Source organism: Bos grunniens, chromosome 3, assembly GCF_055505025.1.
Source record: "Bos grunniens cultivar Pamir isolate PY7600 chromosome 3, Bosgru_T2T1.0, whole genome shotgun sequence".
In the NCBI taxonomy this organism is placed as follows: Eukaryota; Metazoa; Chordata; class Mammalia; order Artiodactyla; family Bovidae; genus Bos; species Bos grunniens.
The window spans coordinates 78,291,210-78,309,742 of NC_141167.1; the positions used below are offsets into that span (position 1 = coordinate 78,291,210).

An 18,533-nucleotide genomic window follows, 5' to 3' on the forward strand; every position below is an offset into this window, starting at 1 on the left:
AAAAAAAGGATACCTTTTTAATGCTAAAAATAAAACTACCTAAAAATGAATAAATCCATCATATGGTCTCTAAGTGGAATTAAATGAGCTGATGGTAAAGTATCTCTGACCAATAAATTAATATAAGGAAATAACACTTTCTTTATCCTAACAGAACACTATAAACTATAACATTTTCATCATCTCAATAGAATACTAGAAACTACAGCTACACTGGTCATTTGTTACTTTTCTACATACTGTTCATTTACCCATGTAGTAACAATGTAATATCTACATTGTATATAGCTACTCTTGAAAATATATTTTTAAACAACTATTTCTAAATGTCTTGCATAATTCTTATTGGATTTTTTTTTTTTCCTTTTCCTGATGACTACATAAGAAGAACTGAGCATTTAAAGGAGAGTTAAACACTGTAACAAATGCAGACCAATGTTTCTGACCCTGGCTACCAGTATACACACAATGACTAAAATAATCATCCAATAAAAGCTCTCTGTAACAGCTACACTCTGCTATATTTAAAATGGATAATCAACGAAGACCTAATACATAGCTCAGAGAACTCTGCTCAATGATATGTGGAAGCCTAGATGGGAGGGAGTTTGGGGGAGAATGAATACATGTATATGTGTGGCTGACTCTCTGCTGTCCACCTATATCTACCATAACATCATTAATTGGCCATACTCCAATATAAAATAAAAAGTTTAATTTAAAACAAAAAAGTCTGTCAATTAGTTTTTTCCTGATGGTTCTTTTAGAAAGATCAGTACAAAACACTGAAATGAACTTTATTGAGGCATATTTGGAATGCAACTTCCTCAGCCCAAGTTAAGGATCAACACCTAAGTTTTATTAAGGTATTCCACAGAATAAACAATAGATGATGTAATTCCACTTTCTACTAGTTACTCATGATACTTTTTGGAAACATTTATGATCTGGCTTTATTTAATCACTTCCTATGTTTGGTTACAGAGATAAAATATTTTCACTAAATTGAATTCTACATAAAAAGACATATAAGCTTGGATGATACCCTCCTGCATAGTGTATATTAATCTCTCAAGGCTACGTCCTGCTTTATTTATATTAGTGTTTCTCTAAGAATGATTTCAAAATAATAAAGGACTTCATCACATTAAACATTTAGTTTATAACAAGTAAACTCTAAGAATTTAAATAATTTAGGTAATTACAAACTCTGAGTGCCACTGGTTTTAAACTCTATTTATTAATATGCCAATGTCAAAAAAAGGCGGGAGGGGGGAGAAGAGTTGTTTTGTAATAATAAATCTGCTATATAATTTCTAGTAATTATACAAATGCCCTAATTATATATATATATATATATATATATATCTTTAGAAAGACACAGGAAAGCAACATCATACATTTCTATAGGTAGTCCTTCTATATAATTTTTTAAAATGGTAAAATGTTTATGGCTTTCAAAGCAATATAGAAGATCATTATTTCATCTAATACCTTAACAATCTAGTATTCCATAATACTATTTCTATTTCTCTATTTCAACAAATCATCTTCATATCTCAACACATTTAATGGCTAATAAATTTTCATTAAAGGTAGAGAACATAATTTTCCTAAGCATTTCCCTGATTTTGACCACATATGTGCCTTCTAGTTTCTGGCTATACAGAACACTTGGAAGAATACATCCTAGATGACCTTCCCCAGTGGTAGGATAACTAGCTGAAGAGATATGAACATTTTAATGACTCTTACTACATATTCCCAAAATGTAGACATTTTTTCCCACTGTAACTAAACTACTTCTCTCAAAAAGAGACAAAAACCCTGCACTGTGGGGCATAGTGGAAAGAACTCAGGCTTTGGGACCAGAAAGATCTGTGCTCACATCCCCAGTTGAGCTATTTATTTGATTGTAGGCAACCCAATCAACTTCTCTTCCCTTTCTCATCTCATCAGAGAGAGGATAATCCAAACCAGCTTGCAGGGATACCGTGAGGATTAGTTGTAAAGTTATGTATCGCGTCTGGCTAAGAAGTGCTCAAATGATAGAGGCAACCATTGTTGAGGCAGTATTAATAATTGAGAGCACTGGTTTTAGAGTCATGGAGATTCACTTTGGAATCCTAGTTCTACTATTGTGTTAGCTCTGTGACCTTGGACCAGTTATTTGACCTCTCCAAGTCTTATAAAAGTCTGTTATTTCACAGAGTTGTGAAGATTAAAAACAAGATGACATATGAATTATTAGCACAATGCCTAGGAGCCATCTTGCTTTGAAGATTAAGCATCAGTGACTGGCAAGTAAGAGGGAACACAAAAGACCAGCCTCCATGACTGAAGTCAATACTATGGTGTTTTCCATCTCCCTGGGATCCAGCAGACCCTTGAGACCATAACCGTGCCTGGGCCATTTCCCATCCCTTCCCTGCACTGCTTCCTTTCTTCCTAGTAAAGATGATCACTCTTTCAATTAATCAATCACATGTTCCCAAACCCCTGTCTCAAGCTATGCTTCTAGGGTATCTGATCTATGACTCTAGTATTTATAAGTATTCAATAATCAGTAGCCCTGACTTTTATTAGGCTCTCAGAAAAAACAAAAAACCCACACTTCTCACTTAATATGAATAATAAGTTCACAATTTTCTTCTCATTTCTCATAAAGACTAACATTTTAGTAACTTGAGCTGTGTTTTCTTTAATCCCAACTTGAACCAACTCATTATGCAATATCTGGGCAGTTCTTCATAGATACACATGGAGACCTTCTATGTGATCTCACACTTAAATATTAAGAAAACTTACATTGTTTTCCATTGCAAGGCGACGAACTGCAGGAGTCGCCAGTGTTTTCTGGCCCTTTATCTCTTGGTGTGTGTGTTCATCATGGGACACAGCAGGGGTTTCAACAACATCTTCTTCTGAATCTGGAAACAAGGTAAAATATTACTGTTTAGTAGAAAATATTAAAACAACAAGCTTGTTGTTCAGTCCTTAAGTTGTGTCCGACCCTTTGCAACCCCATGGACTGCAGCATGCCAGCATGTCCTTCACTATCTCCCTGAGTTTGCTCAAACTCATGTCCATCAAGTCAGTGATGCCATTCAACATCTCATCCTCTGTTGCCCCCTTCTCCTTTTGTCCTCAATCTTTCAGAACTTCAGGGTCTTTTCCAATGAGTCAGTTCTTCATGTCAGGAAGCCAAAGTATTAGAGCTTCAGCTTTAGCATCAGTCCTTCCAATGAACGTTCAGGATTGATTTCCTTATTGACTGGTTGGATCTCCTTGCAGTCCAAGGGACTCTCAAGAGTCTTCTCCAACACCATGGTTAAAAAGCATCAATTCTTGAGCACTCAGCCTTCTTTATGGTCCATCTCTCACATCCATACATGACTACGGGAAAAACCATGGCTTTGACTAGACAGACCTTTGTCGGCAAAGCGACATCTCTGCTTTTTAATATGCTGTTTAGGTTTGTCATAGCTTTTCTTATAAAGAGCAAGGGTCTTTTAATTTCATGGCTGCAGTCACCACCTGCAGTGATTTTGGAGCTTAGTGTCTTATAATATACAAATAAATTTCATTTAAAATATATAGTCAAAAAGTATGATAGATGAGCTACTTCAGAACGGAAAAGCACAACTTTAAAATAGAAAAACAAATAAGGGTACTAGAGTGAGTGAGAGGGGTGTACTAGTACCAGGTACTGTTTAATGATTATGATTATCTTCTACTTACATCACTTCTGTTAAAATTATGTAGCAGCTACAAGTTAAAAAATGAGTTTCTTTCATAAATTTTAAAACATGTAAACATTTTCTTAATAAATTTCTCACATTCATATATATGTACACTATATATACATTTGTATATATACAAACATATGTATATATAGCATGAATTAAGAATCAAATGTGAGGTAAATTACATGAATCATGTAAAGTCTGTGAGAATCTTAAATGCTTTCCTAAGATAATTCAGCATTTAAATTTTTTTCTCTGCTTTGAATGCAACAAAGAATGCTTGGAAGGTTTTATTTTCATGGCTAATACTAATTTGGTAGTTTTGTTCTCTGCTAATACTAATTTGGTAGTTTTATTTTCTAACTCTAGAGTAGCGATATAAGAAAAATAATCTTGGGCTATTAGCATTCATTTTTGCAACCAAAAAAGCTTCTGAGAGCATTTAATTGTCAAGGTTGGATGCTAGCAAATCAATACTGAGTACAGCAGAATTTCTGTGGGAATAAGGAAATTAGAGACAGTCTCTGAACATCAGCAGGCAACTGAGTTATCTTTGACATTAAATTCTAAGCAAATAAATTTCCACTGCTGCAACTGTGTAAAGACATTCTATTCATTCACCCCCCTCACTAATCTATGAACTGGCCCAGTGGAGCTCTCAAAGTTCCCCATATGGGTAAGGAAGAGAAAAAAGAAACAAACAAAAGCTTTGTATTGAACGTGAAGGGTAGTAGAAAATGTGACGGTTGGAGTTCAGGACATACTGCCCCAAAATATGCCACTCTGGTGTACTGATTATTTTGAGCTGCATGCAATTGGAAAACATCAAACGCAAGGAGAGGTTAACTGAACTCTCATTTACCTGAAGACATCCAAAAGGAACTCAAGTGCCATAAGCTCCCTCCCCAGAAGACAGTCTGAGTTCTAGAGAAGATTGACTCTTATCACAGAAGTGAAGTGAAGTGAAGTGAAGTGGTGCAGTCATGTCCGACTCTTTGCGACCCCATGGGCTGTAGCCCACCAGGCTCCTCAGTCCATGGGATTTTCCAGGCGTGAATACTGGAGTGGGTAATTCGTAACACAGACAGACAAACTTTTGTCACAAACTCTCATCAGTCAGTCAGTCCAGTCGGTCAGCTGTGTCTTGCTCTTTGCGGCCCCATGGACTGCAGCACGCCGGGCTTCCTTGTCCATCACCAACTCCTGGAGTTTACTCAAACTCATGTCCATCGAGTCAGTGATGCCATCCAACCATGATCAAACTATCACACCTCCCACATTTTCCACGAAGAGCCCGTTTATCTTTCCTAAAAATGGTTTACTCTCCCTTAAGAGGCTTCCTTCCCTCCTACTCTTTTACTTTAAAACACTGTATTGTCCTGGCAAACATCTTTAATACTATAAACTCTATACGACACCTAACGTGTTGTTACCGCAGAATGTACGAACAGACACATTGTTAGAAATGTAGTGCCAGTGTTCTAGGTGCAGAATGGAACTGATATTCCATCTCTGCAAACAATTTTCAGTGTAATAAAGTGGTTTGGAACATGGGTTTTAGAATTAAACAGAGTTGGGATCAAATCATAGCTCTACCAATTACCAGCCATGTGGCCATGGGCAACTTAAACCTCCATGTATCTCAATGTTGCATGTGTCAACTGTGGATAATGATCTGTATGGTTTAATGAGTTTACATAAATATAGCACATAAGCACAGAGAAAGCATTCAATCAATGATAGATGTTCAAGTTAAAGGGTGAATGCAATATAATGGCAGAAGTGAAGAAGTAAACTGAAGTTGCTCAGTTGTGTCCAACTCTTAGCGACCCCACGGACTGCAGCCTACCAGGCTCCTCCGTCCATGGGATTTTCCAGGCAAGAGTACTGCAGTGGGGTTGCCACTGCTTTAAGAAAGAGCAAAATACATAGGATTTTAAAAAATAAAACTAATGAATCCCATTAAATGAATTGTTTTGAAAAGTTTGGGTTCAAAATGTTTTAGTTGTTTAGAGAAGTGAGGAGTAATCTTACCTTTTAAAATAGAGGTTAGAGAAAGTCAAGTTAGCTATAAGGAGAACTCACAGCAATAGTCTAAAAATTGAGTTTATAGTAGACAGCACACTGAGGCATGAATCAGCTTTGATATAATCTTGATAATATTAAGTAACTAAATCATCAATTTGTAATTGTAAAGAGTATATGCTTTTTAAATATCACAGATACAAGTTGGCATAAGTGAGTCTGGTGAGGTCTCTTCAAGCAGAGGTCTGTCTACAGCCAAAGCACTCATAAATAGGACTTGGAGGTCACAAATACATTTTTCCTTATCAAAATTATCATGATACCCCAATCTGAAAAAGCAGGTTGAAACACCATGTTACAAAAGATAGTACCATAGAATATTATTTAAACAAGCATTAAGACAGGATTTTGTGTCCAATATTACTACTAAGATTTCTACTCTTGATCCCTTGCACTCTAGATGCAATTATTTTCTTTACTTGAAAAATGTACAAAATAGATGTTATACTCCTAAAAAATTTTTCATTAGGTAATTTTCTTACTCATAGTATAACTGGTTTTCTCGGCACTAGAACAAGGAATAATACAAACAAATTCAGTATTACTATAATTTTTTTTTTTTTTTTGGCTGTGCTGGGTTCTAGCTGTGGCATGTGGGATCTAGTTCCCCAAACAGGGAGTAAACTTGGGCCCCCTGCATTGGGAGCATGAAGTGTTAGCCATTGGACCACTAGGGAATGAATACCTTACTATAAATTCTTGTTTAAGACAAGGTACATGAGATATTTAGAAACCTTTTCCATTTCCATAATTTAAAAAGAGGCATATATAAATTTCTTAAAAAACAATCCACTATTCTATAGGCTTGCTTATTTGATATACAGGATTATGCTTCATAGTTATTCTTACAATAAAAGATTTAATACAAATTATAAAAAATATAAATATAAAAGCAAAAAGGTACACACAGAAAATAAAACTAGCATGCAAGACAATTACTCAGAATGCACTATGAATAGCAAATGAAATAGTTAGCAATGATCATTTTTCTATAAGGAAAATTACCAGATAATTTTTACTCTTGCAATCTATCCAATCCTGTTAAGTTTTTATAAATAACACATTGCACATACAAAAAATATAAAATTTGTTGAGTGTTGAAATACATATATATCCATAACCATCACTGCAATCAAGTCACTGGATGTATCTATCACCCCTCAGAGTTTCCTTGTATTCCTTAGTAATTCTTCCTTCTCAAACCTTCCCGCCTCCCTACTGTATCAGCAGGCAACCACTAATTGGTTTGCTGTCGTCATAGATTAGTCTGGATTTTCTAAAATTTTATTAATCTCCAAAATATATAAGCAACTCATGCAGCTCAATATAAAAAAACAACCCAATCAAGAAATGGGCAGAAAGACCTAAACAGATATTTCTCCAAAGACACACAGATGGCCAACAAACACATGTAAAGATGCTCAACATCACTCGTTATTAGAGAAATGCAAATCAAAACTACAACGAGATATCACCTCATACCGGTTAGAATGGCCATCATCAAAAAAATCTATAAACAATAAATGCTGGAGAGGATGTGGAGAAAAGAGAATCCTCTTGCGTTGTTGGTGGGAATGTAAATTGATATAATCACTATGGAGAACAATATGGAGGTTTCTTATTAATTAAAATTAAAACTACCATATGACCCGGAAATCCCACTACTGGGCATATACCATAATTCAAAAAGACACACGTCTCCCAGCATTCATTGCAACACTATTTACAACAGCCTGGACATGGAAGCAGCCTAAATGTCTATCAACAGATGAATGGATAAACAAGATGTGGTACATATATATAATGGAATAATATTATTCAGTCATAAAAAGGATCAAACTTGGGTAATTCGTAGTGATGTGGATGAACCTACAGTTTGTCATACAGAGTGAATAGGTCAGAAAGAGAAAAATAAATACCATATGTTAATGCATACTTATGGAATCTAGAAAAACGGTACTGATGAACCTATTTGCAGGGCAGGAATCTAGATGCAGACGTAGAGAACAGACTTGTGGACACAGGGGAGGAAGGAGAAGGACAGATGAATCGAGAAGCTACTATTGATATACGTATACACTACCTTGTGTAAAATAGCTAGCCAGTGCGAAGCTACTATATGGCACAGGGAACTCAGCTTGGTAATCTGTGATGATGACCTAAAGGGGAAGGATGGGGGTGGAGGGATGGGTGGGAGGGGATATATGTCCACATATAGCTAATTTACTTCATGGTATAGCAGAAACTAACACAACATTGTAAAGCAATTATACTCCAATTAAAAACTAAATTAATATACATAGAATCATATAGCATGTTCTTTTTATTTCTGGTTTCTTTGACTCAGAATAATTTTTCAAGATTCATCCATGTCATACAGGAAATTAATTTCTGTAAAAAAGTTATTTAGAAAAACATACCCCTCGCCTGAAAAAGTTTTTGATTTTATAATTTGCTATATCAAGACTTACTAAGTTGGATTTCACTGGGGATACCAAAAGAAACTTTAAAAATAAAAGCAAACAATAAAACCCCCCTCAAATCCCAATTGCTCACTTGTTCATACACAGTCATCCCTGGGAATCCACAGGCTCTAGATTCATGGATTCAACCAACTGTTGATTGAAAATATACAGAAAAAAATTCCAGACAGTTCCAAACAGCAAATCTGAATTTGCTGAATGCCAGCAACTATTTACATAGTATTTACACTGTATTAGGCATTACAAGTAATCTAGAGATGATTTAAAATATAGGCTATATGCAAATACTACAGCATTTCATATAAGGGAGATGGGCACCTGCAGGTTTTGGTATCCGTTTGTGTGCGTATGTGTCTTGAACCAATCCTTTGCAAATACCAAGAGACTACTATAATCTGCTTTTGTGAATGGCCGAGATAGATACCTAACCTGGTCTACAGCACCTGATTGGTTATTCTAACTTACTGACATCCACAGTAATGTTTAGCATCTTTGCTTGTTTCAGTTTATATCAAGAATGTAATTCTTTCCTTTTAAGGTCTTAACTGAATGATTAAAAAAAAAAAACCTGTATCTATTATCTTGTTGACGCATCAAAATAATTCTGTAATTATTTCAGGTAATTAAAAAAATTATTTGCTTATTTCTGGCTGTGTTGGGTCTTCACTGCTATGCAGGCTTTTCTCTAGTTGCAGCAACCAGGAGCTACTCCCTAGTTGCGGTGTGCGGATTTCTCATTGCAGGGGCTTCTCTTGTTGCTGAGCACAGGCTCAACAGTTGTGGTGCATGAGGCTAGTTGCTCCGCAGCATGTGGGATCTTCCCAGATCAGGGATTGAATCCGTGTCTCCTGCATTGGCAGGAGGATTCTTTAACCGCTGAGACAACAGGGAAGCCCCTATTTCAGGTAATTTTTAAAAATAAAGTCTTTCTTGTTTTTAATATTCCTAAATCGTGCCTTTCAATAGAAATCTGAAATCAAGACAAAAGGAAACACCCCTAGAACCCAGATCAGGGTCTTTTATGCATTGCACATTAAAAGAACAAGAGCTCCTAAAGGAAGAGATGATTCCAGGTCTAGGCAGGAAAAGTACAAGATGATGCCAAAAGCAAGGAAGTTTTTGAAAATTAACAGGGTCGTGTTAAAAGAACACACAGCAACCACCTTGAAATGATCACCACTATTAATAATTAGAAGTCAAATAAATAATAAGAAAGCTTCAAGAAGTTTTGGATGCAACATGTTATAGTGAAAAATATTCTGGACAAAAACTCAGGACATCTGAGTTCTAAATTTGGCTTTATGACTGCCATGGGCAAATCACCCAACACTGAACTTCTTAAACTGGATTACCTCATGAATAAGAACAAATAAAACATTAAGCGTGAAACATTTTATAAACTGTGAAGTGTGCCTATGACATTAGTTATATTATTGTACAGACTGAAGGACTAAGAGTCAGCCAACCACTGTAGTTCAGACTCCTTCTAAACTTCCCAACTTCACTATACTGAAAGGGCTTCATCTCAGCACTTCCAGAGAGATTGCTGGCTTAGGTTTGCATCACAGAATTATGGTCCCCCCTGCCCCTCCTCCACATCAAAGCTTCCTAGATGACAAAACCTTGGTATATCACACCAATGCCAAACGGAACTTCTGATGTAGAGGGTCAGCTATTTGTTAGCATAGCGACAGCGCACAGCTTTAATTTTCCTATAACATTCTCATAATGAATTCCCTTTTGTCAGAACACCTAATGATTATAAGTTCCATGGCTGCTGCTGCTTCTGAGTGCTAGTTACTTTGCTTCCCACTCTGGTTTTCCCTCTTTTCTACTTCTCTTTAAAAATTTGGCTTTCATAACCACCACCAATGAGAATGTGTTTTGGTTTCATATCAGTGGCAAACAGAGCAACCCCATCATGTGAGATTTAATCTTTGCACATTCCAATTTTTATTAGTGACCAGTGTTCAAAGTTTGAATCTTTCATTCCCAAGAGAGTTTCTTGCTTCTTTGAACATAAGGTTTCCAGAAGGCAGACCTCCAGATAAATAAAGTATTACTATACATGCTTTTTTTTGGAGAAGGCGATGGCAGCCCACTCCAGTACTCTTGCCTGGAAAATCCCATGGACGGAGGAGCCTAGTAGGCTGCAGTCTGTGGGGTCGCGAAGAGTCGGACACGACTGAGCGACTTCACTTTCACTTTTCACTTTCATGCACTGGAGAAGGAAATGGCAACCCACTCCAGTGTTCTTGCCTGGAGAATCCCAGGGATGGGGGAGCCTGGTGGGCTGCCGTCTATGGGGTCGCATAGAGTTGGACATGAGTGAAGCGACTTAGCATACATGTTTTTATATCTAGTAATACTGATGCTTACTCCTTAGAAGGAAAACTATGACAAACCTAGACAGCATATTGAAAAGCAGAGACATCACTTTGCCAACAAAGGTGTGGATAGTCAAAGCTATGGTTTTTCCAGTAGTCATGTATGGATGTGAGTTGGACCATAAAGAAGGCTGAGTGCCAAAGAATTGATGCTTTTGAATTGTGGTGCTGGAGAAGACTCTTGAGAGTCCTCTGCACTGCAAGGAGATCAAACCAGTCAATCCTAAAGGAAATCAACTCCGAATATTCATTGGAAGGACTGAAGCTGAAGCTGAAACTCCCAATACTTTGGCCACCTGATGCAAAGAGCCAACTCATTTGAAAAGACCCTGATGCTGGGAAAGATTGAAGGCAAAAGGAGAAGGAAGTGGCAGAGGATAAGACGGTTAGATAGCATCACTGATTCAATGGACATGAATCTGAGCAAACTCCAGGAGGTGGTGAAAGGCAAGGAAGCCATGCCTGCTGCAGTCCATGGGGTTGCAAAGAGTTGGACACAACTCAGCTACTGAACAACAACAACAAATACATGTTTTTAACATGGTAACTGGTCAAACGATAATCATGTATCACAGAATACCTTTCTATTTTCCTTATCTCAGTTCTAAACCCTCAAATCAAATCCTGTAAATTATTCAAGGGAAACTCCACTTTGAACTGGTAACCAATGACAAAAGAAGATAGATAAACATATACATATATATACAGTACCTTTTAAAGCTTCCGTTTCTATGTCTACTAATGGCTTTCCCACATAGGCAGTATCATCTAGATTATAATACAGTTTTTTAATGACTCCATCATAACGACTAGTGATAGTAACAGAAGCTTTATCACTTTGAACTTCACAGATGCTATCAAACTGAGACACTGTATCTCCTTCTTTTACATACCTAAAAGAAAAAGCCATAAGACACTTTTACATGAACCACAGTACAGATCATCTGAAACAATAAAAATGCTACACTGAATTAGATGAGTATCCATGGAGCCCAGTATTGAGTCCCAAATGATACACTGAAGGATGTTTCAGAAGAGACTACAATGGCTTTCAGAGGTTCTTTGATGCTTCTTTAAGAAGTATAAATTTTTAAAAAACAATGAAATATTTGTAGTTTATAATCCAAAAATTTAATTAATGTATCAGGTTTTTCTGCCTCACCCATTTCTTGGATGAAATATGAAAAATGTATTTTAAAAGTGTTATTTTCTTTTATTGTCTCAGCCTTCATCACATTTTAAGGGATACCTATTATTTCTAGAATTAAATTTTAAAAACTGATGTCCTCAATATACATTTACTATACTTTTATAAATTGTAGTTTGAGTTCTTTGTCTTTATCTCTAACATGGCTAATTAATTTCAGAGTCAGCCTCTTCTGACCTGAGATCCATCACTCTTTCCTTGATCCCACAATGCCACAGAGACACAATTGCAAGGTACATTTCTGTGATTATGGTTCTCTCCTAACCTACAGAGCAATTATAATGAAAACTACAAGGAAAGAATGTTTAGGTATCTAAATGAGGTTCTTAAAAGGATCTTTAACAGTATAAAATTGTGGGAGACAATCTATTGACTCACCTTAACTGCTAGTTCTCGAAACCTTTGAAAATTAGTTCAGTACTCGGAGGTGTTTCTGTTTTTCCAGAAAGGGAAAGAAAGAAAAGGGGTAGAAGGATGCCTAAGTAGAGGTCTTTTTAATTTTTGTTTCAAGCCTCTTTCTTTTTTACTTTTTTTTAAAACCTTTGAAACAGTATTCTTTGATTCATGTCTTTTGTTTTAATATTTTATAAAAATATAGGCAAACTCTCAGGTAATGGTGAGTCAAATGTACTTGCATTCTTGCTGAAATCATTTTTAACAAACACAGCTTAGACTACATAACGATTTTAAAACAGTTTGGAAAGAAGCTCTAAGTTCATTCATTAACAGCTTTTCAAAACACATGGTCATATCAACTTAGCATCTTTTAGAGACTAATTTATCTATTTTTAGCTGAAGTGAAGAGTAGGCAGTGAAAAAAAAACTTAAAAAGAGGAAAAAACAAACCTTAATAAATTACACTGAATAAAATGCCCTGATGTATGATGAACTGTGCCACCAGTATATTGGCAACATAAACTAGATTTACCTTAAAGCTTAAAAAATATATATTTTATGTTATAAAGAAAGGTATTTCAATTTAAATAGATTGCTATTTATTTGTACTCAAATTACTTTTATACTTACTTAAAAAAATTTCAGAATAACTTACCATTCTTTAACAGTTACTTCTCTAATACCTTCTCCAATGTCTGAGAGTTTGAACTGAACAATCTGTCCCTGGAGAGCTTCCAAAACAAATAAGAAATGATGGTCATTAAATACATAATGTACTGCTAATAGACAGATGCTTTAACATCTAAAATTAGAAAATATTCTCAAACAGAGGCAGAAACTATTCTATTTCGTAGATTCAAAACAGCATTTTATAATGTTTAAAAGCATAACCATCATTCATAACCATCAAAGATTTATATAAATTACTCAGTGACAAAGACCTGTTGATACTGCCAAAGAATTATCATTTTCCAATTTCCAAAATAATGTTGTTTTACAAGAGTATAGAAGGCCGTTCCAACAAATGAGATTTTGCACTAATAGCAATGAACAAAAAATAGAACTGGATATTGTACAAAGGGAGATTCAGCTGGATTTCCTTGCTTTATGTTATGAAACTATAATAAACATTAATGACCCGCTCTTAAAATCTCTTGTCTTCATATAACTCTTCTCACTCCCAGTGCCTAAAAATCAGGCAGATCCATATTAGAAGACTTGGGAAATTCTTAATCTGCCCAAATAATGTTCTGCCAGCTTATTAAATTTTAGTTTTCTATGTCATCTTTCCATTTTTTTTTTAAACTCCTTTTTGAAGTTCTACATCCTTTTTATGACACATAGATGCCAATGATACTTTATGGTAATTATTCCCAAGACAGACATTATTTCTGGTCAACAGAAAGTGTGTATGGATCCTCTCGCTTTTCTAAATTAATGAATAGCTCTGAAGTGACTGAAGAATGCTCCTCTCTCTTTTTCTTTGTTCAGTCGCTCAGTCATGTTCAACTCTTTAGGACCCCATGGACTGAAGCATGCCAGGCTTCCCTATCCTTCACTATCTTCTAGAATTTGGTCAAACTCATGTCTATTGAGTCAGTGATGCCATCCAACCATCTCGTCCTCTTCTCCTCCTGCCCTCAATCTTTCCCAGCATCAGGGTCCTTTCCAATGATTAGAATACTATTAAACAAAATTGCTTATAAAACACATGTTAAGGTAGGAAACTTTTCTTTAAGAAATATGAGATTAGTACTTAAGAAATACAAAAATATTTTGATAAGAATGGCCTTTTGTTTCCATTCCAGTAAGTTGTGTTCTCACAGCCTGCTGCTCATAGTATAAATGTGAACCCTTTTGAAAAACAGTTTTGGCATTAAGTATCAAAAACCTGAAAAAAAAAAACAAAAACTCTGTATCTTTGATTCCATAAGTAATTTTAAGATTTTTTTCCCCTGAAGAAATAGAGAGGTACACAAAGATTTCTGCTCAGGAATAGTTATCATGGAGTTACATAAGAACTGGAAACTAACTGAAGTAACCAAAAAATGACAAGTAATTATACCATGGCACCTCTACAAAAAGCAATATTATGTAAGGAACAGCTTGTGCAAGGGCATGGAAATATGATAACGTAGAGCATGGTCAGGGAATGACAAACAGTTCTGTACAGCTGATGATAGGATATGTGGCAAGAAATAAGCCCAGGCTTAAGACTTTGTGTGCCATGAGGAAGTGGGGTGTTTGGAATTTATCCTAGAGGTAATCAGGAAAGTGAAAATGCAAGTTTCTTAGTCATGTCCAGCTCTTTGTGATCCCATGGACTATACCCATGGACTACACAGTCCATGGAATTCTCCAGGCCACAATACTGCAGTGGGTAGCCTTTCCCTTCTCCAGGGGATCTTCCCAACCCAGGGATCGAACCCAGGTCTCCCGCATTGCAGGCGGATTCTTTACCAGCTGAGCCACAAGCGAAGCCCAAGAATACTGGAGTGGGTAGCCTATCCCTTTTCCAAAGGATCTTCCCAACCCAGGAATCAAACCAAGGTCTCCTGTGGTGCAGGAGGATTCTTTACCAACTGAGCTATCAGGAAAGCCCAGGTAATCAGGAATCAGTGGTAAATAAATATGGTCTTAAATTCTTTTGAAGCTGTTCCCCAAAACGGTAAAGTTTACTTTACCACTACTTAAATCTATGCTGGCCCATAACTTGTTCTGACCAATAGAATATAGCAGAAGTAAAGTGTGAGTTCTGAAATTACAAGCCTCCCTATGACCTCTCAGACTCCCCCTTCTTCCTCCTGGAATGTGTCTTGAAATCCCCATATAAGGAAGCTGGTCTAGGTTACTGGAGGATGAGAGATGCTAAGTGGAGGAGAAAAAAGAGATGCCCCAGCCAAAACACAGCACCAACTGTCAGACATATGAATAAGACCACCTTGAACCTTCTAACCCAGAAGACCTTGTAGCTGAATCTAGTCACACTAGTGAGCCCAGGTGAAACCAGCAGAGGAACTGCACACCCAACCAACCCCCAAGGTGCTAAGGAACAATAAATCATTGTTCCTGTAAGCCACTAAGTTGTGGGGAAGGTTATTATTTAGCAATAATTAGCTGATAGGGAGTCTCATCTACAGTTTCACATCTGTAACTTTGTATCTACAATTTCAGAGAAAAATATCCTTGGCAGGGGTGTGATAGAAAAGGTTGGGAAGGGGTGCAGAGAAAACAGGAGGTTATTGTAGATAAGAAATTGAAGTATAGAATTTAACATATTTATATATTTTCAAAGCTGTCTGAAAAGGAGAAGACAGGTTTAAAAAATATACAAGATATAATATCACTAGATCTTTGTAGTCAACTCAATGTGAGACAAGAATCAGGATGGCTCCAGGTTTCTAGCTTAATTGTTTACTGCGTTAGGGAATAATAGGAAGAGGATATATCCTAAGTATGTACAGCAATGCCCTTGGCACATAGTAGGTGAGCAATCAGTTATCTGTGTTGAATGGCTGTACTCTCACAACAAAACAAAGTTGTATAATACTATGATTACTCTGTTTCCAGATGATTAAACAGACAAATTAAGTAATTTGCTTATGGTCACACAGCTAGCACCTGGTAGACCAAAGAATCCAAAGCCTGGGTCCCTTCACTGTTCACCCAAAACTATCACAACATTGTTAATTGGCTATATTCCCCAATACAAATTGTTTTTGGTGTTAAAAATAAATCAAATTAAAAATAAATAAATAAATAAACCCAAAGCTTGTGTTTAGAGACTAGAGTAAGAAGTTGGAGTTTCTGCTTGAATTGCCTTTATTTTCTCTGAGAAGAGAAAAGATCAACTTTTAAAAATAGAAATCTTCTTCTTAATGGTGAAGATATGGTTTACATATTTTCGGGTGCTGTGGACGATGACATACACAAGGAATAGGAGGACTAATTTATATCAGGGGTTAGATTCCGCTGAAATCCTTTTTTCTCCCCCCATCACCAGCACAGACTAAGGCACCAAGTATCGGTCAAAAGCTTAATGATGGAACAAAGGTCTAGGGGTCACCAGGGTTCTAAATAGAACCCTGAACAGAACAGCAGAAAAAAAATGTTTTTTTTCCTCCTTTTGCCATATCTAATACTTAAAGTCTCAAGTTCTTTGCAAGAGTAGAAAAAGTTGAAGAAAGGTAATTAAGTGGTGGAAGCCAGAGAACTTCCTCTTGAGGAGCACCTCACATTGCTTTCATCACGCTATCTTAACATGACAGATTGAGTGCCTCAGAGAACAAAAATAATAATACAGTGAGTAGAAGGACATAGTCCACTAAATCAACAACTTAAGTCATATCAGTGCTGACTATTGCATTTAGGTAAGTCATATGATAAAGAACAGAGGACCCAAGAGAACACTTAGATGTTAAACACAGAGAACACATTCACAGCATTATAGAGACCCAGTATTAAGGGAAAGTATGTGAAAGGGGAATGGGAGGTGGGGGTGCAAAAAAAAAAAAAAAGAAAATGAGAATTGGATAGATGTGTGGAGACCAAGGAGGGCCAGACTAAAACTAAAAGGTCAACTCTTTTACTGTGGTAAGTCTTCAATTACTGAATAAATATACAAAACATGATTTTGTATAGGCTATTTTGAGATCATACTTACCAGCAGTTGTTTTTAGCCACTGATGTGGATGACTGTACTTGAATGGAGGATAACCAAAGAAACACACATATTTTGGCTTCAAAACATGAACATTACCACATGTTTGAAAGTAGCGGACACAAATCTAGAGATGAGAAAACAAAAAATTAAGAACTATAAAAAAAAAAAAGAGCTTTTAGAAATTATCTTAATGGCTTGTCTCTAAATATAAACTGAATTTCAAGTTTATTCTAAAAGTAGAACAATCATTATCACAATGCAAACAATATGAAATAATCTAGGCTGAAATCAGAATACTTGGCATCAGTGATGAGTTTAGAAGTATTTCTGGTCAAGAAACCAAAGGAATTCAAACCCTAGCATACAGAATATATTGTTGCTCATTTGTTTAGTAAAATTATATCCTTAGAGTCTGATTTCCGAGAAGGCAATAGCAACCCACTCCAGTACTCTTGCCTGGAAAACCCCATGGATAGAGGAGCCTGGTAGGCTGCAGTCCATGGGGTCGCTAAGAGTCAGACACGACTGAGCGACTTCACTTTCACTTTTCACTTTCATGCATTGGAGAAGGAAATGGCAACCCACTCCAGTGTTCTTGCCTGGAGAATCCCAGGGACAGGGGAGCCTGGTGGGCTGCCGTCTATGGGGTCGCAGAGAGTCGGACACGACTGAAGCGACTTAGCAGCAGCAGCAGCAGCAGCAACAGTAGAGTCTGATTTGCCCATATGCTTATTATCCTTGACTAAAAATCCCTATGAAAGTAAAAAAATTTTAAGTGTATTCTATATAAACACATCAGTGTAAGTATATTTGAGTCATTAAAGACTTCCTGAAATAAAAAGTGACTGCTACTATTTACAACAGCCAAGACACGGAAGCAACCTAAATGTCTATCAACAGATCAATGGATAAAGATGTGGTGCACATATGTAATGGAATACTACTCAGCCATTAAAAAGAATGAAATAATGCCATTTGCAGCAACATGGGTGGACCTACAGGCTTTCATAATGAGTGAAGTCCGTCAGGCAGAGAAAGACAAATATTGTACGATACCACTTATCTGCAGAATCTAAACAAAAAAAAGATACAAATGTACCTATTTACAGGACAGAAACAGATTTCCAGACTTAGAAAATGAACTTATGGTTAACAAGGGGAGGGGTCAGTGTGGGGTAGGGACAGATGGGGTCTGGGACTGACAGGTAGACACTGCTAAATTTAAAATTAATAACCAACAAGGACCTACGGTATAGCACAAAAAACTCTGCTCAATATTAATGTAACAACCTAAATGGGAAAAGAATTTGAAAAATATATAACTGATTCACTTTGCTGTACACCTGAAATTAACACAACATTGTTAATCAACTATACTCCAACATAAAATAAAAAAGTTAAAAGTGACTGCTAGCATTTAAATACACTGAAAAACACATGTAGTATTGTACCCAAATGTTTTCTTACAGTAATTCATAGATTAAATTTAACTATTTTATATAAAATTTTAGTATAATACAATGTTACAGAAAAAAAAATTAAAGTAGGGCTGAATGTATTTCATTT

General features: G+C 36.3%; 1 protein-coding gene across 14 annotated transcripts in view; it reads right to left on the reverse strand.

Annotated features, from left to right (window-relative positions):
* The window catches only part of DBT (dihydrolipoamide branched chain transacylase E2), a 40,587-nt gene that overhangs the window by 16,460 nt on the left and 5,594 nt on the right, over nucleotides 1-18,533 (reverse strand). For 10 of the 14 annotated variants that reach the window (XR_015160573.1, XR_015160575.1, XR_015160574.1 and 7 more), the window contains exons 2-6: nucleotides 17,567-17,719; nucleotides 16,968-17,091; nucleotides 12,960-13,035; nucleotides 11,413-11,594; nucleotides 2,809-2,930 (exon numbers count right to left, since the gene is read on the reverse strand). Coding sequence is in view for 9 of the 14 variants with exons in the window: in XM_086391443.1 (XP_086247569.1) it covers nucleotides 2,809-2,930; nucleotides 11,413-11,594; nucleotides 12,960-13,035; nucleotides 16,968-17,091; nucleotides 17,567-17,719 (657 nt within the window). In the remaining 5 variants the exon portion in view is untranslated. Of the gene's footprint in view, nucleotides 1-2,808; nucleotides 2,931-11,412; nucleotides 11,595-12,286; nucleotides 12,330-12,959; nucleotides 13,036-16,967; nucleotides 17,092-17,566; nucleotides 17,720-18,533 lie in introns of those variants that run through there. The other 4 variants (XM_086391448.1, XM_086391444.1, XM_086391442.1 and 1 more) reach the window with 2 other exon arrangements.